The 23,566-nt window shown below is 41.3% G+C and overlaps 1 protein-coding gene across 8 annotated transcripts in view; it reads left to right on the forward strand.

Moving 5' to 3' along the window:
* Positions 1 to 23,566, forward strand: part of LOC142501655 (putative ATP-dependent RNA helicase DDX60) — a 362,879-nt gene that overhangs the window by 302,991 nt on the left and 36,322 nt on the right. For 7 of the 8 annotated variants that reach the window (XM_075611796.1, XM_075611815.1, XM_075611823.1 and 4 more), the window contains 4 exons: positions 2,635 to 2,787; positions 7,084 to 7,188; positions 16,184 to 16,384; positions 22,486 to 22,590. In XM_075611796.1, coding sequence (XP_075467911.1) covers positions 2,635 to 2,787; positions 7,084 to 7,188; positions 16,184 to 16,384; positions 22,486 to 22,590 — 564 coding nt within the window. The remainder of the gene's footprint in view (positions 1 to 2,634; positions 2,788 to 7,083; positions 7,189 to 16,183; positions 16,385 to 22,485; positions 22,591 to 23,566) is intronic. The other variant, XM_075611833.1, reaches the window with a different exon arrangement.

Here is a 23,566-nt window from a genome sequence, read left to right on the forward strand (position 1 = left end):
CTCTCTCTGACACTCTCTCTCTCTCTGACACTCTCTCAGACACTCTCTCAGACACTCTCTCAGACACTCTCTCAGACACTCTCTCAGACACTCTCCCACTTTCTGACTCTCTCTCTTTTTCTCTGACTCTCTCTCTCTTTCACTCACTACTCACTCTCTCTGACTCTCTCTCTCTCTCTGACTCTCTCCCTCTCTCTGACTCTCTCTCTCACTCACTCTCTCTCTCTCACTCTCTCTGGCACACTCTCTCTCACTCTCTCTCTCTGGCACACTCTTTCTCAGACACTCTCTCTCAGACATTCTCTCAGAAACTCTCTCAGACACACTCTCTCAGACACACTCTCTCTCTCAGACACACTCTCTCTCTCAGACACACTCTCTCTCTCAGACACACTCTCTCTCTCAGACACACACTCTCTCTCTCTCTCAGACACACACACACACACACACACTCAGACACACACACATACTCAGACACACACAGACACACTCAGACACAGACACACACACACACTCAGACACATACACACCCTCACTCAGACACACAGATGCACTCAGACACACACACACACACTCTCACTCAGACACACTCACTCACACTCTCATTCAGACACACACACTCAGACACTCTCACATACACACGGGGAATTGGAACAGGGGGGGAATCGGAACAGGGGGGTTCGGAGCAGGGAGGAATCGGAGCAGGAGGGGTTCGGAGCAGAGGGGAAATCGGAGCAGGAGGGCAAGGGGGAAGCAAGAGAGGCATGGAGCAGTACTCACCAATTGCTCCATGCAGGAAGAGATGGGCCTCGCTTTGCAAGCTCGGATAGAGATAAAGAAAATCCTGGCAGCGTGCCAACACGCTGAGGGGGGAGTTTTTTTTTTCTTCGCAGAGAAGCACACGCTGCCTGGCGCATAGCGAGCGCGCTAAATCCTGTCACCCCGTGGTGACCGGGCGATGGGATTTATCGAGGTTCACAGTCGCGCAAGGGGCCCAGGATGAAAGTACCCTCTGTCCCCCGCTGTTGGCGGCCCTGCTGGTACCGCCTGCATCACAAGGGTATTGAAACTGATTGGTCTTAAAGATGTATTTTAAAATGTGTGATTCATTTAAATATATTTTGTATAGACATTAGCATATCTCCAGGGTATCTCAGGTATGTTACATAGTTACATAGTTACATAGTAGATGAGGTTGAAAAAAGACATACGTCCATCAAGTTCAACCTCTAAATTAGACAACAGATTATTATATATCTATACTTGTTGATCCAAAGGAAGGCAAACAAAAAACCCCAGAGTCATATCATCCAATGATATCGCATAAGGGGAAAAATAAATTCCCTCCTGACTCCAAGAATTGGCAATCGGATTAATCCCTGGATCAGCATCCTTCCCATGTATACTTATTTGGTATATCCCTGTATACTTTCCTATCTAAAAAGATGTCCAACCTTTTTTTGAACAAATCTATTGTATCTGCCATCACAGTCTCCATGGGTAATGAATTCCACATTTTAACTGCCCTTACTGTAAAGAACCCTTTCCCTTGTTGCTGGGGAAATCTCCTTTCCTCCAACCTTAAGGGATGGCCCGAGTCCTTAGTACTGCCCTTGGGATGAATAGTTATTTTGAAAGCTCCTTGTATTGTCCCTGAATATATTTGTATACAGTTATCATATCCCCTCTTAGATGCCTCTTTTCTAATGTAAATAAATCTAATTTAGCTAGCCTCTCCTCATAAGTTAGATTGTCCATCCCCTTTATTAATTTGGTGGCTCTTCTCTGCACTCTCTCTAGTTCCATAATGTATTTTCTTAGGATTGGTGCCCAAAATTGTACTCCATATTCAAGGTGTGGTCTTACTAATGCTTTGTAAAGGGGCATAATTATGTTTACTTTCCTTCCATCCACTGCCCGTTTGATTCAAGATAAGATCTTATTTGCCTTTGCAGCTACTGCATGACTTTGGGCACTATTGCTAAGCTTGCTGTCTACAAGCACTCCTAAATCCTTCTCCATCAAGGATTCCCCCAATTTATCCCCATTTAATTTGTAATTCGCCTTTTTATGTTCATTTTTAAGCACTGGCATGTCTCCCTAATTTATTTGGAGGGAGGTCTGAGGGGATATATATATATATAACTGGAGATGCCTATTAAGTTAGGAAGTCCTCCTCCTCGTCCTCACAAAAAAAACAATTTCATGCTTTGGAGGGAAATCTCACACTAAGTTCATTTCACTTGTGAAATAACTACAAACTCGCACCGTAAGAATTTTTTTAAATCAAACAGTATAGAAAATGTGATTTACTTTAGTGAATATCGTTTTCACACAAATTTCATACCGTGAGGTAGGATAATGCGAACACGTTCGATGTTGCAATTAACTTATCGAAGTCTAGTGAATAGCCCCCTAAGAAAGATGTTTTATTCTAAGTTTACTGTATTTTATATTTTCACATATTTGCTTTGTCTGGCAAAATACATGTATTTGGAAGAATAAGGATCACCCTTTAGTGCTGTGTGAACAGCAATATGAAATATGATTATTTAAAATTAAATTCTAAAATTGTCTATGTAATGGAATACAGTCTTACAACCACATGCAAATAATATTTTCTTTATTTTATAGACGTTGATGGAAGTGTTTTTTAAAACTAGAAACTCAAGAAAATCTGAAAACCTGCAATTTCTGGCACTAAAAGGAATAGGTTATCACCATTCATCTCTGGATTCTAAAGGAATGACATTGGTTGAGATGCTGTTCAGGATGGGATTCATAAAGGTGAGTACTTTATTCCTTTCAGTTGTTAACTTTATATGTTTAATTACTACTATTGGAAGCTAATATATCAAAAGAGCCAAGGTCTTACTTTGCAAATAAGAATACTCACAGCTTTTTGTAAATAGGAACAATATTTGCATCTTCAGCAAATTTGTGCTACTTGTTATGTCAATATATCAATTAATCAATATATCAAGTCTTTGCAGAGTGCAAGTTACAATGTGAAACATGGCCCCAGTTTTGTCACATGATTAAAATGATTCCTTCTTTTATCTGCTTGGACATTTGCAAAATCAGTATCACATTTCTAATGTACAGTAGATATTAATCTTATGGCACGGGCTGTGACAGCATCATATATTTGTGGTCCACGGATAAACTTAAAAAGCAGGGCCCTCACTCGCACTACACCAACAAACTTTGTGAATCCATATCAATGTGTCTTTTAGGCTTCTTGTGACCATTCTATCAGGCAGCTCAGTTTTAACCTTTGTTTTATCTAGTACTATGCAATCGAATCCAGGGACAAAAACACTATTATTTTTAAGGACATGGGCACAAAGCTCCCACTCCCCATGCATATATATTATAGACACTCACTCAGACACAACATTCACTTAAGTTCACTCATCCATTGTAAGTGTTTTCTTACATATAGGGAGCCACAACGTGTGGAAAGGACCATCACACACAGAGAAGGCTGTCTCATAATTATGAAAGACACTCTGACTCATTGGCCCTTTTTCAATGAACTCTAAAAATGCTTCCCTGTACTGGAGAAGAGGCCAGATCCATTCAAGGGAATGGGGATTAAATATTTTCCAGAACATGGAAGAAATGTTCTTAATGTCCTTTGAGGGCAGTATCACTAATTGTGGTGTAATATGGGAGGGTTAGTGTTAACATTATAAGATACTAACATTATATGAGTTAAACTCATATACAGTAGGCTTCATATAGAGGTCAAGAGACCTTTGCCGTCTCTAAAGCTTATGCAAAAGACAGCCTTGTACACCTGATATGTTGTTCCATTAAGAGATTCAGTGTCACAGGACACAAAGAATACTGCTGGCATTGCCTACCGTCTATTGGTTTCTGTTTTGGCTATAGGAAATATGTGCAATTGATCCCCAAAAAAGGAAATAAAACAAGATCTTTTAATTCTTAAATATTGATGCCATTTTAAAATGATGTAGAGAAAATGATAACATTACTTAGTTAAATAATACATTTGTTTATTATTAATTAAATAATGAATGTGATTGATTATTAGCAGAAATACTAAATCAGAAATAAATGTTGCTAATAATTATTTGTGCCAATTATCATCTTTTTTATTATATTTTTTTGTTGAGGTCTTTTATTCTTCTTTATTTATGATTTCTACACATTTTTGCTCGGTTTTCTGCTCTCTTTCTCCCTCTGTCTCCTTTCCCCTCTACAGTATGTCTGTTTTCTACTTATAAGTTTCCCTGTCTCTATACACTTCCATTGCTCACTGCACTGTGGTATTAAATATGGAAGTATTGCTACGAGGCAGAGGCAAAATAAAACGAGATTTTTCCTTGCATTGGGGAAGGAAGTTCAAAGAGATCCAAACTGCAGAGACAGGATTTGGATAGAAATTGGCTATTGCACCCCCACAACTATCACAACTTTTACAGCAATACTCTGACTACTCACCTACTCCAGTACTGATAACCCCTAATACAGTACATACATTGTTTTATTTCTCTCTATAAAATGTAGACTATCTGTGATTACTCTTTGATAAAGCGCTAACACTGCGTGAAACGCATTATAAGGGGTTTGTTCCCTTGCTGTTTCTTTTAATGTTCTAATAAACATTTTTTTGTATGTGATTATAGCAGAAGAAAGGTTTCTGCGCTTCTGCTGTCTTCTAAAATCAACTCTAATCCGTTTACAGCTGTTAGTGCAAGGAGCCACTCCTCAAATGCTCCTAAATAAGGAGAGCTCCCTAGAAAGCACTCCAAAAGACAAAGAAAAAACAATGCACACAAGCGCACCACATATTAATTAAGTAATAATCCTTGAAGAACAGGGCATAACTGGCCAATAATGCCCTGGCTGGAAGAGTTGAAGTCCTGAGGCGAAATGTAGGCTAAATGTAAGCTTTTTTATAGTTAAATAGATTTTATTAAAATAAAATGGTAAATACATGAAACCACCTCTATACAGGCATACCCCGCATTAACGTACACAATGGGACCGGAGCATGTATGTAAAGCGAAAATGTACTTAAAGTGAAGCACTACCTTTTCCCCACTTATTGATGCATGTACTGTACTGCAATCGTCATAACTGATGGAAATAATGCATGTGTAACAGGCTCTATAGTCTCCCTGCTTGCGCACAGCTTCGGTACAGGGAGGGAGCCGGTATTGCTGTTCAGGACGTACTGACAGGCGCATGCGTGAGCTGCCGTTTGCCTTTTGGGCGATATGTACTTACTCGCGAGTGTACTTAAAGTGAGTGTACTTAAAGCGGGGTATGCCTGTATACGCTCACACTGCAGATATCTATATCCACACACTGCCGCCCCCTAAGTGTACACACACACACACATACACACACACACACACACACACACTGCTGCTACACCCACCACCACACACACACTGGAGCTCTATACACACACACACACATTAGCTCTATACACATACACAAACTGCTGCTACACATACAACAGCACAACAAACACACTGCAGCCACAATAAAAAATGCAACCACTTACTAAACTTTGCACTCCCCCCCACCTCTACACACAACACAGCACAACACAGCACCTCTACACACACACACACACACACACATACACACAACACTGCACCTATATACATAACACAGCACCTCTACACACACAACATACACACGCACACACACACACACACACACAACACTGCACCTCTATACACAGCACCTCTACACACAACACAGCACATCTACACACAACACAGCCACACACACACACACACACTGCTGCTACACACACATGCTATACCCATAAACACTGCTGCTGACACTGATACACACACTTGAGCTCTATACACACACACACAGCACCTCTATACAGATATACAACAGCACACACACACTGCTACTGACTGACACTGCTCACACACAAACTGCAGCCACAAAGAAACTGCCACTTACTTATTTGCAGACTCCCCCCCCCCCTCCCCCAATTCAACTGAATCTGCTCAGAAAATCTCAGTCAGATCGGGAGGGGGAGGAGTCAACCCATGGCTGATACGTCCTGACCAATCCCCTGCCCTGTCTCAGAGCTGTTACTTCATTCAGACGAATCCCCTGCCCTGTCTCAGCTGTTCTGAAAGCTGATTGGCTGGAAATAAACACATTGAAAACTACACATTGCAAGCTGCTTAAATTACGGGCATTACTGATTGGATAATGCCCGGAATTTTAACCAATCAGAGAGCAGGGTTTTCAATAATGCTCTGAATTTTACTGCTTTAGCCTATAATATAAAATATATGAATATTTTAATATTAGGTCAAAAGACCACAAATGGACACACATAAATCACATATATTTGACATTTAAAAAAATGTGTACGGTCACTCCTGTGATAAGTATTAAAAAATTAAAAAGCAATGCTAACGTTGTGGTACGGGCAGGAGCTAAAGGAGTAGGTTTAGTCCTATTGAATTTGGTGAATTATCAGAAAGAGGCGTAAAGAATTTTATCTGATGATATTTCGACTAAAAGGTTATCGGTAGATCCTACAAAGGCCTGTAAGATTTTATTAAAATCACATTTGGAAGAGGCCATGAATATTGGCATTCTGACAAAGGCAGAATTTGAATTTCTGTTTTGTCCCAGCTCCCACTGTCTCTATTTTTTATTATATTCCCAAACTTCACAAATCCCTCACCACACCCCCCGGACGCCCTATTATTTCTGGCATTAATTCCATCACTTCGAGCCTGCGTTTATATTTTGATTTATTTTTACAGCCTTTAGTCACATCACTCTCTTCTCATTTGAAGGATATAACCATGGTGTTGAAATTTTTTAGTGATACCTCTTATTTAACCAAAATAAAATTGTTTATAACTTTACATGAGCTATATCTTATGTTCTTCAGAGGTGACTTTCCAGGATAGTTGAACTAAGTTAGGATATATATACCTGTACTAACACTGCACATGTAAGTATCTGTTACATCTTTATCTCCCTATTAGAGACTTATCTATCTTATAAAATAATTCAAAATATTGTTTATAAACGGTCTTTATGAATTGCTCTTCTTAGGTGGTGACAGCTACTGGGACACTTGCACTGGGAATCAACATGCCATGTAAATCAGTGGTTTTCATGCATGATTCAGTTTACTTGGATGCACTGAACTACAGACAGGTATTCATACATAAATGTATTTTATACAGGCATTTTATAAATGTTTCTCCCCAGTAACCTGTCATTTTAATTTCCTTATTAATTGTAATGTTATGGTCAAGGCTCATATGCAAATGCGCATATGCAATGAGGTTATTATTTCTTTTGAGTGTTTATTAAGTCCTCTTATACACCTTTTTTTACCCCAATTTACGCATTACTAATAGCCAGTGCTGCTTTATTAAATTTCTAACTATTCTTTTCCTCTGTACTATAAAATGTCATGGGTTTAATGGCCATTTCATTCCCCATGTTTCTTTATCTGCAAACAGCCTCACGTACAGGGCTGCTGACAGGAGGTGGAGAGCCGGGACAAGTTGGGTCTGGCCAGAGGTCAGGCCCAACTTCTGCATCCAGCTGCCTACTGGGTCTCTGGTTGCTGCAAAATGGACCACGGCTCTCCCCAGCTTCTGCCTGCCTCTTCCCACGCTGGGCCTTTCTCTCCTGCCGGTGACAAAAGAGTGAGAAAGAGAGGGGGGGAAGAGTGAGAGACAGAGGGGGTGAGAAATACAGATGTGAAAGGGGAGGGCTCGCAAAGCAGACATCACGGGGGATGGGGGAGAGGGGAGGACACCGACATAGGGGGGGGGGGGGTGTCGAAACTCTATTCCTGAGCCCTGGGAAATCTGTCAGTAGCACTGCTCATGTAATATAGACCCGGAGAAGATAAAGAAGACCCCAAAGACCCCAAGACTGACGGTATGGATTAAAAATAGAAGTAAGAAGACACACTTGGATTGAAATGGCTTTTTATTTTATGGTTACCTGTGGATTGTTGGTTCGAAAGCATCCGGTTCCCCGGGAATTCGGTGAGTGGGCCATCTAATGGTAAGTAAACAAAATAAATGTATTTTATTTTACTTTTACAGGTTTTTTAATTTATTTTTTTATGTTATATTTTTTTTTATGTCCATTTATTGGCCCTGTATTTATGTATGTCCCTTTGGATATACATACATACAAGGACACAGAATGGTTGTATTGTATTGTAATTTTTGATGTAAATTCATTGTTTTTTATGCTCTTTTATTGCCCCTGTATGGATGTTTGTATATCTATATGGCTAGACATACAGGGATAATAAATTATTGTTTTGCAAAAGTTTGTTTATGTTCGTTTGATGTTTTTAGAATGTATTTGGCAGCTTTCTTTAGAAATTGGTGTATGTAATGTACAGTAATTGTTACTTAGTTACTGCACATCTAATTTTTGATGGTCTTTGCAATGGTTTATTTCAGGGGGCTTGCTTTTTAATATTGGCTTATTTTTGGTAGTTAGATTTTGTATGATGGTGGTTACTTGGAAGTTGAAATTTTTTCACTATGCTTTGGTTTTGGGAATTGAATAGTGAATTGTGTAATTGATTTTGATTGGATTATAATTGATTTTTGATTAGATTAATTGATTGATGGTAAATATTTTTTATGTTTACTTGCTTAGTTTTTGTATCTTGTTGGTAATTGTTTCTTTTATTTTTAACATTGATTTGTCATAGTGTTACATGATGCACAGATTAATTGCATCATGTACACACTAAAATGCAATTGTTTGATTGCCATTTAGTATATATTTATTTGTCTAGGTGCTGGTTTGTTGGGAGATGAGATATAATATATTTTGCAATGTGCTAGTTTAATTTTCTGATGCAATTAGCTGTTTTTGAGATTGAGATTTCATGTTTTAATTTCTGCATTTTTGTGTAATCCTTAACCATTTTTTTCATATTGGTGTTTTATATATATAATATATATTATATGAGAGAGAGCCCACTGTACAAATGAATGGGTGAAGGGTTGGTATCGGTGTAGGGTGGGTTAACCACTTAATTACTTTCGCGGTTATTAACCACTAAGGTGATTAAGGGGTTAACTGGCATTTGAAAGTATTTGCAATGTATTTGTTTGCCAACTGAGGCCTTTTGATGACCAGATGCCCATCACATTGCCAGGGGGTAAGTAGAACTCTATTTACTTACTTTATTGATGCTGTTTTATGTGTTTAATAATGGCATATCTGGATAATAGTTATTTTGCACATTACTGTACTGTATGTGTTGGGGGGGGGGGATATTTATTTATTTAAATGTATAGGACAGATTTATTTATTTTAAATACAGGGTTGGTTCCTTAGGTCTGTGGGGACCTCCTGAGACCACCTGAGGACTCCCCGGACGCCCACGGGTACCAGGCTGCGGACCCACGGGGACACCAGCGGGAAAGAACCGGGTGTCTTGGACGCTATAAAGATGGCGGCGACACTGGCATCCGATGCCCCATACAGAGGCCTGTAACTCGGGAAGCAGGGGGTTTCTGAGACAGAAATTAATGTGATTCAGCTCAGGAGACCCCCTGCTCCTGTACACTATTATTAAAAATACATGAATGCTGCTTCATTATCATAGCAGATAGCCGCTATGGTAATGAATTATTGTTTATTGATATGTGTGTTTTAATCATGGTATAGATGTGCAGGGGGTCTCCGGAGCTGAACCGCTTTGGTTTTAGGTCCGGGGACCCCTGCTTCCCGAGATACCGACCCCTTTAAGGGGTGCCGGTATCCCTCTGCTTTGTTTACATCACGTGGTCATGTGATCGGGACATTTAAATGCAGAGGGATACCGGCACCTCACAACGGGGCCTGTATCTCGGGAAGCAGTGGGTTCAGCTCCTGAGACCCCCTGCACATCTACACTATGAATAAAATTTTGATTACAAATATTTTTATTTGGCCCGAAGTTTGCGCAGAGAGATTCGCGGATCTCTCTCTGCTGCAGGCTCATCTCAGCAGGGGAGGACTTATCGGCATGTTATCGGCAGGCAGACTGTCTCGCCACCGGCAACTAGCCATGTTTGGAAATGTTGCTCTCGCAGGGATTCGCCAGGGATTCGGCCATTCTTGCATACTGCGAGGGCAACACGCACAAAACATGGCGAATTCAAACCTCTGCCGAAAGCACTTTTTCGCCGCTTAGTGCATGACCCCCTAAGTGTGCTTTCTTCTGTATATTGTAATCCATTATCTGTATGTCCATTTCTAAGGAATACACCCCAATTTGTTTTACTTCTTGGTTTTGCTCAGTAATATAATCCCAGTATAAAGGTGTAAATCCCTTATCTCCTGTGACACACTTGTGGCACATTCACATGTTTTAGACAGGTCTGCAACCCTGCCTTTCAAAAATTATCACCTAGCATACTGTACAGTGCTTCCACTGCAGCAAGGGATTTTGGAAAATTGCGGGCAAATGAGCACACAATGTGTCACCTTTTTCCTGAAATCCATTTTACATGCAACCACTATAAGCAAATGCTCTGCTGTTTACACAGCTTTTAAGCACAGTATTGGCTATATGCTAACGGTGGTGGGTTTTTGTCACCTTTTTCACCCACCATAACTTAAAATGTGTATGATAAACCTACCCAGCCTTGAAATTTGCAAAGCCAGTACAACCAACCTCACACTGATGAGACCCATTAAGGTTAAAACATGTCTGTGAGTGGTTTGACTGGCTTTGCATCTAATCCCATGCTGTGCTTAAAAGCTGTGTGAACAGCAGAGCATTTGCTTATACAGTATGGGTTCCATGTAAAAATGGATTTCAGGCAAAAGGTGATACATTGTGTGCTCATTTGCATGTCATTTCCCAGAATGCCTTGCTGCAGTGGATGCACTGTATGCTAGGTGATAATGGTGAAAGGCAGGGTTGCTGACCTGTCTAAGGCTTTGTCCCCGCTGGCGCTGAGCTTGCTCATGCTTGGAGAGCTCTCCAAGCATGAGCGGGGGTTGTCCTTTAAAATTTCGCAAGCGCTCGCGGGGGGACACACACACACGATGCAGGGGAAGCTGAGCGCTAGAGAGTATAAAAATGTTGTTTATCTAAGCGCAGAGCGCCGGTGAGTGTGTGTGCATGCACATATGCGCATCGCGTGAGCGGGAACTTGCATATATATTTATATGCAAGTCACCTCGCCAAGCGCCGCCCGCTCAGCGAGCTGAGCGCTAGCGGGGACGCAGCCTTAGACATGCGAATGTGCTCACAAGTGATATTCTTTATTGTACCTGTATATGTATCTATGTATCTATGTATTTATATATGTATATATACAGTGTTCGACAAACCTATACATTTGCACGCCCCGGGCGAGTGGATTTAACATCGTGGCGAGCTCCTATTGGCCCAAGCAGCACACGTGTGGTACTAGTTGGCGAGTAGATTTTTTTGTTCGGCGAGTAGATTTTTTGGTGATTTGTCAACCACTGTATGTATATATATATATATATATATATATATATATATATATATATATATATATATATATAACAATTATAAGTATATTTTTATTAGTATAAAATGTATATTAAGTAATTACTTATATACAGTATAAGTATATTTATATTAAAACAAAAAACATTTTTAATTAATCAACAAACATCCTTTAGAGAGAACATTTGCTATAAAAATTACAGAAAGACCAAGCTAACTCATAAGAATTGGTCCCCATATGAAAAAACAGTCTGTCCAAAAATGAGGACAAATATGTACATGCAGAATAAAGTATAATAAAGACATACAACTCACAAAAATAAAACAACATGGCAAAAATTTACACTGAAACTGTTGTAACACCTTACAGTTAAAACAGCAGCTAGCTTGTGGTTATTGCTCAATTCAGATGTTGCATTTTCCATCCAATGACAAAGTTAAAATAGTTTATACTACTGCGTCCAGCTTTATTGTTACATTTGCCCGTCTTGTCCCGTGGCTTTTTTCGGGCTGGCGCCGAACTTGGCCGCGCGCCAGCCGCATCTTCCCCGCATCCTTCCCCTCGTTCCGCTCCCCTCGCGACCCCCTCGCGACCTCCGCCTCTGCTTTCCGGGTCCCCCTTTCTTCTCCGCATCCCCCCCTTACCCCGCCACCACCTTCGGGGAACCTGCCACGCGCGCACGTACCCTGGCACGCGTGACCGCGCACCAGTGACGCGCGGCACATGACGGCAAAAAAAAAAAAAACAGCTGCGTCTGCACCGCACATTGCGGTGGCGGCCGCAGAGAATAAAAGCGGCCGCCACTGTACACTGTACAGTATATCCTGCTATGTAGTTTATCTCCTTTTATCTCTCTGTAATCTACAATATGCGGGAGCCACTAAAACACCTACACTGTATGATACAAAATACCTGGATATATCAGAAATATTGAAAAGGTGCCGGAATGGGTTAGGGCAGCTGATCCGTGTGCTTACTGCCATTCAAGACAAGATAACACTAGATTGCGTGCGTTAACTGGGAGCTTAATGAATCCGCCCCATAGTGTGTCCAGACATTAAAAAGAAGGAGGATGGGGAGAGTGCGGGGAGGGCTTTGGACAGTTGCGGCGGACGACTGAGTCGCCGGAGGCTCCCCTTTTCAGGGCGCCACCATCTTCCGTGCAGTCGCGCATGCGCGAGATGGTGCACATGCGCAGAAGAGCCTGGCGACTATGTTTCTACTCTGTTATGCTCAGAGGCTCATCAGCAGCCGCGGCCATTACACAAAACGCTCTGCAGCTTAACTACAAGCCCCATAGTGCATAGGGGCTGTAAGTCACATGGCGCAAACGAGCCAATAAGGCTTCAGCAATCCCCTGCTCCCTGAGATTGTTACTTTTGGCGCGCTTGCAGCCATGCCAGTCGGAGCTGGAACATCAGAGGTGCAGGGTGTCAGTAGGCCCCTGCACTAGGCCAGAGACACCCTGTTCGGCCCTAGCTAGGCCCCAACACCCCTGTTCAGTTTGTGGCTGCTACAGGGACAGAACTTTAGACAGGGACACTGCCCCATTTAGCATTCAGAGTGTCAGGGACACAGAAGGACGCTGCGCAGTAGTTGCGGCCTGTGGTCTGGGACCAGACCACCACCGCAAGGCCCAGAGACTACTTTCATGGTGATATTATTCACACCGGAATTCACCCCACATGGAGGCAGATACCATCGCAGACAACGTCGCCTGGATCAGAGGATCCCTTATCTTCAGTCGGTGATACCAGGTGCTGGAGCACCTGGAAGGTATACCAACATTCGACAAGTGCACCAACAGTAACATGCGGGCGGCGCTGTCACACACACTTTGGGTGGGTTGACTCTGTGGACACCAGGGTGGTTGGGTGCCCAGGGGGACCTCTGTACACTACCGACACACTTAATCACACTGCGGCCAGATCCGCAAGCCGGGAGATTTCCCGGCTTGCTAGTGGCCGCCCCTGCACGCGCCCCCTGCGTCCCCGAGGGAGCCCTGGTGTCCCGCGATCGCGGGACAGCGGCAGGGGGTTCCGGGGGACCCGGCGGACCCGGCAGCGGTAGGGAGAGCGCCCCGATCGGAGGGCGCTCTTCCGCTGCTTCGGCGCGCGCCCGTCACTCTCGGGCGCGCGCCAGGCTACTGCTGCGGCCAAGAACGGGCAAATGCTCGAATAAACTTGGCCGCAGCAGTACTTTGGGTTAAACCCCTCTGAGGTGTGGACTCGGTGATGGGTGTACGGTGTGGGGGTACGGCCCTGCGTGGTTCTGTATTATCATTATTATTACTACGCATTCAGTAAAACTCGTTATACTATACCAGTGTGTATTACTTATATGGTGTCCGGCACGGGGTTATCCAACACTGTTAGGATCCCACGCAGGGGATGCACTGTCACCAGATGGGTCAGGTACTGTACACCCCAGACTCCCCGAAGTGGAGGTTCAGGCCTCTTGTGAGTGACAGGTAACACACCACACATACAGTAGTCGCCATATCTCCCAGGAAGTGGGGGAAAGAGCGCTACACTTATATATGCTCATATATATATATATATATATATATATATATATAATTTAAATATATATATATAATACATACATACACATTCCTAAGACGTTAATTTTTACCAAATAGGAGTTTTGGTGCACATTTTAAATATGCATTTGAATGCGTCTTTTTTTACCCTATTATTTAAAAGAAAACATTTTATGTCCTTATTATACTTTATTGTGCATGTTTAGAATTATTTTCCTTTTTGGCTTGACATACATATGGGGTCCAATTGTTATGGGTTAGTTTACCCCTTCTGCAATATTTATAGCACATTTTCTCCCTGTAAGATGGATCTTTTTTGTTGAGTCCTTTTTTTGGTATTCATTATTTAGATAAACATATATATTTTTTATACACTGTATATAATTATTTATATATATATTTCTTGACAAATATGAGATTGTGTACATCTTATCCTTATCTCTCCGTTATTTGTACTTAAATTAATCATACACATATCAACTTGTTTTTGTTAAATTAAATTATATTATATAATATCAATTTGTTTTTGTTAAATTATATTGTAATTTTGTCTTATTTCTTCATTCCCCTTTCTCTGTGTGTACAGGTATATGTCTTTTATCAGTTTTGCGAATTGCTGCTTTTTAACCAGATTTATCCTTTTACAAATGTCTAATATTATTTATAGCCTCTTCTTTGACTGACTGTTTAAATGAAATTATTGAATAGCAATCAAGGGTATAAATTGGATTAAAGTTTGTTAACTAATAACCCCTGACCAAGTGGTATTGAAACCATGACCCACAGTATTATATTGATATATTTAATTGTGCCAATTGGAGTGGGACCTCAAATATACAGCAGTAAACACAGAAGCCAGAATGCACGTCCAATGTGACACATTATTGAGTTCATACAAAGTACACAGAATAAAATTGGTAGTATTGGAACCTGAAAGGGTTTACCTTGATGCAATTGCAAGCTTAACATGTTTTGGCCAAAAGATTAAACTAAAGGACCCATACATATTAGAAGAGAAAACTTAATGAAATTAACTAAATGAACTAAATCCTTCATTATATTTGTATATATATATGTGCATAGGGGCTCCTTTGTTCAACATTGTTCAATATTCTGGCACTGAGATTGAATACACTGCATTATGACCTATTTTACCCCATCTGAGGAACAGCATTTCGTTTGAGGCTTGAGCTGGAATATCTTTTATGTGAATATTAAAGGGTACTAGACAATGAGGTGTTTTTTTTATTTTTATTATTTGTAGCTCTTTCTTTGTGTCATATTCTGCTGGCACAAAATGACAGAGATTAAAGGTTGTGTTCTGTTTTGTTTTTGTTCAGATTACATAATTTTGATATACTGTGTATGGCCACTGTGTGTAAAACATGACATTTTAAATTCCAAAAGTAAAAAACCTTAAAAATGCAACTTTTATAGGTTTGTGTCTAATGACTAAATCCTGAATGAGTGAATAAACTAACACTGCTAATAATAATTACCATAATAGTAATTATTATGTTATCTAATTATATTTCAATTGATAGTTCAATCAAAGTCTTTGTTTTCCTTTAAAAAAATAAACAAATCATGTGAAAGAGTCATAGGGGGTTATTTATTATATTGCATTACTGCCAATTAGAGCACTGTCACACAGCCACCAATTAATTAAAACTAATGCACCAATAAAATATAAAAACACAAACAAACTAAATATTAAACTAAATCTATATTAGACCACTTTTCATATCTTTCTTTTCACCTTCACAACCAAATTTCTACTTTCCCCCTTGGTGTCTCAATTTAAAATGTGGTTCCTATAAACACAGAAAGATAGATACAGTACACCATCATTCTGTATTGTTTGTTCATTAAAGTGCAATAGCCAATCACATAAATGGCTTCAAACAATCAATAATAATTATTGCAGAATAATGAATAAACCTCAAAACGCATCAACCTATCTGGAACATAGTCAAGTAAAGCTGTCTGGTGGAGCTTCTAACCTCAGAGCAGGAATACAGTATGTTGAATGATGCTGGAAGTTGTAGTTTTCCTGAGAGTACTCATGAAGTATTCTAGTTCTACACAACAACATAAAATAAAGAAAGAATATATAAATATATATATATATATATTTGTGCCCCTCTAGATGTCAGGACGTGCTGGAAGGCGAGGCCAAGACTTGCTGGGAAGTGTCTTCTTTTTCAATGTTCCAATGCCTAAAGTAAAAAAACTTATGAAATCCAATGTCCCTGAGCTAAAGGGCCAGTTTCCATTGAGCATCAGTTTGGTCCTGCGACTTATGCTACTGGCAGCAAAAGCAGAAGACAAGGAGGATGCCAAAGCTAAGGTAAGCTGTAGTATGTGTGTGTATATATATATATATATGTAACCCATATCACCCCCCCCCCCCCCCCCAGACACAGATGCTATATCTAGGGTGTGTGAGGGCTGGCTACATGTGCGTGAGTGATGCGTACCTGCCGGTAACAGGAGGGCATGAGCTTCCCGCGATGATTTTGGGACACAGGACCAGGCTTCTGGGGTAGTTGCCTCATTCTTTAGTGGTGGTGCAGCGCCTCCATCCTCTATTCCTTCCCAGGGATATGGGGTAGGACCCGTATAGAAGAAATAACCCTGGTCCCAGGGTGGATGCTCCAGAATCACACACAGTCTCTTTGGTAAAATTAGCAATGTCTCTTTATTGACTCTAGCTCGCACACAGCAGCCTTGGCAGCACACAGCAGCAGCAGCACACAAGGCACTCCAAAGGTGTACAGGCCTTCTCCTCTCCTCTCCTTTCCTCCAAGATGCACTCCGACAGGATGGTCTGTGAGGGGCCTCAATACCCCAATGCCCACCTCAGAGGGTACCCTCTGGGTGGGGATAGATCTTCCCCATCACCCCCTCATCAGGGTGAGGGGCATTGGTCCACCGGAGCTCTGCTCACTCTCCAACTGTATAGGCCAGAGTTCTCTCTCTCTCCTGCTCCCAGGAGAGACTCCAACTAGACCTCGAACTCGACTAGACTGGACTAGAACAGACTGGCACCCACAGGAACTGGCTCCTAAATAGAGTCAGCCCCACCTCTCATGATGTCAGCAGGACCTCCCCTCTGTCTCATGCCTGCAGTCAGGGGCCTGCATCTATCACTCAAGGCAGGGCGTGAAGGGGGAAAACCCATGATTACTACTGTCGCCTGCCCTTAACAGGACTTACCACAGTAGGAGAAAGATATGTATAGCCCGTTCTGTTTACAGGGGGCTACATATATACACACACACACACACACACAGAAATAGCAGTGTTAGTCCAGTTGCAGAATAAATTAGTTCTTCAGTATTAGGCGATACCTTTTTTATTTGGAATAACAATTAAATCAAAGGACAAGCTTTCGAGAGTTCTCCTCTCTTCCGCAGGTCAGCAATACTGGTTGTAAAGGTTATTGAGAACATCTGTTGTATCTTGTATGAAGCTGTTGGTGCTTGTGACTAAAGGTTTGAGGATATTCTCCACTAAGCATGAGATTTGTTCAGTGAGTGTATCCATACCTGTTCTAATTGGTCTGCTGGGTTTCCTGGTTTGTGGATTCTGGGAAGCATGTAGAAGATCCCAACTCCTGGGTTGTCAGGTAGTAGTTGCTTCAATTCTGGTTGCAGGCGGTTAGGGAATGATTTGATGAGATTAATACACACGCACACGCACACGCATGCATGCACACATACACAGTCCCTAATAATGATCAAAATATTTTTTCTTGAGAAAATTGAGTTAGATATCTTCATTTTTGGGGGGGGGGGGGCGGGCAGAGGGTTTCTTTACAACATTAAATAAAAAGAGTTTTAATAAAATAGCTGTAGCAAAATATTGCTTTTTGCAGAATTTAAATTTTACAATTTTTCTGGTTTTAAAATATTTTCCCCAGTGTAATACTTAGGGGTAGTGTCAAGAAGCTCTTTTAGTGACTAATGATGTGTTAACTTAAGTTAACGGCTCATTAAGTGCTAACAGGGATATTCAATTCTCAATAACACAACGTTATGGCCTGTCTTAATGCTAAGATAGCCGTTAGTTTTAATGATATTGTCAAAGCGTAGAAATAAAATCAATGAGTCAAGGGTTCAAAGGGTTTATCTGTACCAAGGCATAATTGAGAGAAAAGAATTCCAACAAGGAACTCAGGCCTCTGCCAACATATTGATTGGTATCACATTTTTATACATTTCAAAATGAGTAATATACCCCTTAAGGGGGCTGGCTTAGAGATAAATAATAATATGATGACATACAAAAATACATATTGGTTGATTCATAAATATGCTGCATACGCTATATTCTTATCGATAATTTACCATAATGTGGGCCTCTTAACCTTGTGACATAAGGGAGTTACTCTGTCCAGCCCCGTATGCACTGTAGCTGTCAGAAAACAGTTCCTACGGTCAGCAGAAATTATCTAAGGCAGGAAAAACCTTATGAATGCTATTTCAATTTATTACATGACTCGTAGGAATTACACAAGGGTGGGTTACATCCAGAAGCGATACTCTGCAGAATCAAACATTCACAGTTCATTCACGAATGAAACAAATTGGCATACATACAAGCGAACACTCAAAATGGCGGTTAGGCCAAAATGGAGGTGATGATAGCCACACACATTATCTCAATCTTCACAATATGCAACAGAGATGTGGACCACCTCAATGCATATTCACAGCAGGCTGTTGAATTAACTTGGGCCTTAATGCCTTTTTTATTGGTCATGGCTATACCTGGTAGGTGCGGCTCTGAAGGCACATACACAGACAGCCATGTGAGAGACTGCAAGTGGAAAGCTGCAGAGGTTTAACTGGGAAGCAGACGCCCCGGTTTAAGATCCCCAACACCGTCACCCTGCCTGCTTACTGTATCTTGAATTATTGTGTGATAACGACTGACTGCTTGGCTACCAGGCAGTTCACTACTTGAAGCTACTGCCAAACACCACTGGGTCAGTCTAGGACACATTCCCTCATCCTTGGCGTTTTTTATACCTGGTAGGACGCCATGTGAATCTCCTGTAGACAAGACCTGTATATTAACCCCTGGAGGTCATACTGAAATCAGATGTTCATGATAATCAGGATTCCAAAAGTTTGTAAAAAAATTCACTAGGTTTTAACACTTTCAATTTGTATTTTAATTTGTATCTGCTTATAATGTTCAGCTATACTACACGACAGCAATACTTTTGTTTTGAATTTCACAGAACAGAGACCAGTACATTAACAAAAAACAACAAAAAGACTCTAGGTGAAACAAGTTCTTATAAAGGGAAGGATCTATTTATAATGCATCTCTTCATGGTTACTGAGGTAGCCAAAGGGCTCATACAAATACCCTAACTACTTTACTATTGTATGCATAAAGGTACAACCGCTATGGCAGACAAGGGGTTAACCACCTCCCCCCACCCCCCATGACCCTTACAGGTGGCTTAATCCCCCCCCCCCCAACAAATCTTGCCCCCCCTATAAGGTACTGGCCTGGGGGGAGGGAGGGTAGAAAACCCCAGAGATTAAAGGGGGAGGAGGCGCTTAACTTTTTAATGCCATACCAGTTGTACTCTATGACATAGTTTAACTATCTTACTACCCATTGTATTTGTCTTAAACCCTTGCCTACCTTAGCGACCATGAAGGCATGTTTTGATGGCCACTATGGCTTTCAAGGGGTTAATGAATATATATATATATATAAATAATTTATGCGTTTTAGCATAAAACAAACAAAAAAAAGTTCATTAAACAAAACACAAAATATTTTTGGAACCAAAGAGCGAGTGCTGCCCTTACTAGTCTATGTGTAGCCAGTTCCTCTGTTTGGTTCCCTTTTACCCCAAATACCTTTGCTGGGACTGGGGAGGTGCTCGGGTGCACCCGGCCAGTGCCGGGGGTTGCAGTGCATAGTAGGGGCGACCCGGTCGCCGGAACGCTTCGGCGGGATGCCGGTAAGTGCACTGCCATTTTGGAAACACCGCGCATGCACAGTAACAGTTCGAGCATGTCCAGGGGGTGTTCAGAGTAGCGATGGCCATCTTGGTACTCCTCGCGCATGCGCAGTACACCCAGACAGCAGCGGCCATTGCAGGAACACTCTGCATGGGAACTACAATCCCCAGCAGCCCCTGGGGCTACTAGACTCATGGGCTGCAGCAGCCAATATCTTGGCCTGATTCCCATGCTCACCAAGAGATACATTTGGCGCACTAGGAGAGCCACGTCAGTCGGAAGAGGGACCGCTGAGGAGCAGGTAATGTCCAGGGAGAAGTGCTTCCCTGGACTAGGCCAGATCTCCCCCCTTAGCCCCCGACTCACAGTAGGTTGTGGCTTCTATAGGGAAAGCCCATAGTTAGGGATCTTTCCCCAGTAGCTACATAGAGTCAGGTACAGCACCGGTGAGATGCCACACGGTGACTGCGGCCTGTGGTCTTGGACCAGACCATCTCCATGTTAGAGACTGTAAGGTGATATTATTCACACCAGAATTCACCCCACGCGGATGACAACGTTGGATCAGACGGATCCTCTTTGTTCTTCTGCATAACCCGGGTACTGGAGCTCCCGGGCAAGTACCCAACTAAGTGCACCAACACTAAAAGGGATAGCGCTATCTCCAACACTTTGGGTGGGCCTTGACATTGGGAGGAAGAGACATCAGGGTATTGGTGCCTGGCACCCAATGTACTTTGGGGACACTCACTGGTGGTATCAGGTTGGGGCCTATATTAATTACTGTGTAGTACTGGGTACGGGGGGTCTGCGTTTAGTAAAGGTTGTTGTTATATACCTGTCTGTGTGTGTATCATTTTTATTGTTCCTGTAAGGGACTATCCCACCACGTTGGGAATCCTTACAGGTGGAGGCGCTGCATCAAGATGAACCATAATCACCCCAGACTCCCAGTGGCAGAGACTCAGGCCTCTTGGTTGCCAACAGGTAATAGCAGCATTGGTAGTTCCTTTCCGGATACGGGGGAACAAGGGCTACATATGTAACAAGTGATAGTGCCCACCCTTACTACTATGTAACAAGAAAGTGTGAGTGCCCACTCTTACTACTATGTGTAACAAGAAAGTGTGAGTGCCCACGCTTACTAGTCTGTGTAACAAGAAAGTGTGAGTGCCCACCCTTACTACTATGTAACAAGAAAGTGTGAGTTTCCGCCCTTATTAGTGTATGAAATAAGAAAGTGGTCCGCACTGACACACTTGCATAAAGAAAATTAGCATTTTGTGTACCTGAAACGTGACTGACAGATACAGACATACCCATAATTGAGGCAACTAAGATTATTATATAAACTCTGCCTAGCGCAGGTATATTTCAGTGGGATTTGTGACAAAATACAGACTTTGCACCTACATTTTGCCTTTGAGTCCTGTTCCGTGATTGCCTACAGTACAGTCATATTGGACAATATTTTGATTTTATTATATATGGTTGAGTTGAATAATATTCCAGCAATGGGCTTTGTATAAATGATGTGTACAAACGATAAGACAAGCACAGACCTCTTTAAGTAAGTTTGAAAGGTAAATGTATTAGGCCACAAGCCCTAATTCTTACTTACAAGTACGGTAATTGAAGTGCAGCAGTAATTGAAGGAATAGCTGTTTCTTGCTGGCATACAGCCAGAGATGATGCTGTAGACATCAGTTGCAAGTCGTCAGTGTCGGGAGCAACAACCCGGAAGGAATTAGAGGATCACGGTGCGGGGAGCCCTGCTATTGCAGACGACAGCAGTGTTCCTGAGATGCAGATCCTAGACCGGTAACCCCTGACGAGCGACTAACCGGGAAGGACGACTGGGCATCATAACGTGACCCCTACGAGAACGGTATCCAGGTGTTGTGTGTCACGGATTTGTGAATTGAAGAAACAGTGTCCTTACCGTGAGAAACAGTGTCCTTAACGTGGTGCTTATTTACTTGTCTATTCCTTTGCTGCACTTCAATTACCTTACTTGTAAGTATGACTAGGGGCTTGTGGCCTAATACATTTACTTTTCAAACTTATGTAAAGAGATCTGTGTTTGTCTTCTTTTCGTTTGTACACATATTTGGAGGTTCCCTGGCAGAACCTTGAAGGGCTGAGGAACCAAGCCCTTTGAAGACTACAACACTAGAACCTCTTCATTTTGAATTATTAAGGATTGAACTATTGGTTGAGCAATGGTAATCCGTTTTGCTTAGTATAAATAAATTTGCTTTATAAGCCATTCTCTGCAATAACCTTTTTATCTATTTTATATTATTTAAAAGTTATTACTATATGTTTGCTTGTAACATGTTATTTTGTACATCTTTAACCTCTGATTGTGCTTTGTTGCAGACTATATTAGCAATTTACAAAAACATTATAATACATTATATTGATATCACCAGTAATAGTATGTGCTTTTAATTAGGTTTTATCAATATTGAAGCATTCCATGATGTCATTCAAACAACCTTGTGAAACACAAATGTTAAAGATGTTCTTTCTATTTTCGTTGCACTTCTTAATCCATGAGGTATGTGAAAAATCTTAATGATTTGATTTATTCATCTTAATATGTGGTTTAAATTTATTTTGATAGAAGAAAAAATAGTACTCACATGGATAAATGAAAATAGTTGAGCCCATTCAAATTATAACTGTTTTCTTCTGTTAATTTCTGCATTATCCAGAAATGCGCTAACGTCGAAGCATTCATAACTGGGAGACCATAATTATGAGAAAAAAAAATTTGATGTAAGATTTATTTTGGCTAATAACATACCCAGTGTCCTGCGACATAGTCAATTTTCCAGTATGGTAACAAGAATTCCTTAATATAATATTGACCAGATAGTTAACCTACAGACTGAATGTAAAACATTTTTATTGGCCTCAGTTAATGTATCTGTGAAAAAGTTTATTATTCCTTTTATCCCAGAACAACTATAACTGGTCGTGGTCTAACACTAAAATGAGTAGAAACATGACAGGGTTATTTATCAGAGTCTCCCAGTTGCAAAGTGGGGCAAAACTAGAGCAAAAACATAATCTGGAAAAATAAAAAAAGTTCCTATACAGTAGGGTAAAATTGGATTTTTTTTGGGGGGGGGGGGGGGGGAAGGGGGTAAATAAACATGTTTTTTTTTGCTCTAGTTTTGTCCTACATTTGCAGCCAGAATACTTTAAATCATTCAGCGCATAACTATTTATACAGTAATTACTTTGCATTTTGTGGCAGTGTCAAATTAAAGAAACTTATAAAACATATTCCATATGTAGTGCCAGTCATCAGTGTGTTTGAGATATTTCCATGACTTCACACATGCTTAATTGTTTGCAACTAACAAAATTTAGGACAATTATGGTCATTTGATAATGACCAATATATTGATGTATGTCTTTGTCTCCCACATACAGCTTATACTCCTTCTGGGGTCAACCTCTCTAACCTCATACCCATCCCTCGTCAACCTCCCTTCTCTCTCCCTTTGGAATGCCGACTCGCTTTC

Source organism: Ascaphus truei, chromosome 1, assembly GCF_040206685.1.
Source record: "Ascaphus truei isolate aAscTru1 chromosome 1, aAscTru1.hap1, whole genome shotgun sequence".
Lineage (NCBI taxonomy): Eukaryota > Metazoa > Chordata > Amphibia > Anura > Ascaphidae > Ascaphus > Ascaphus truei.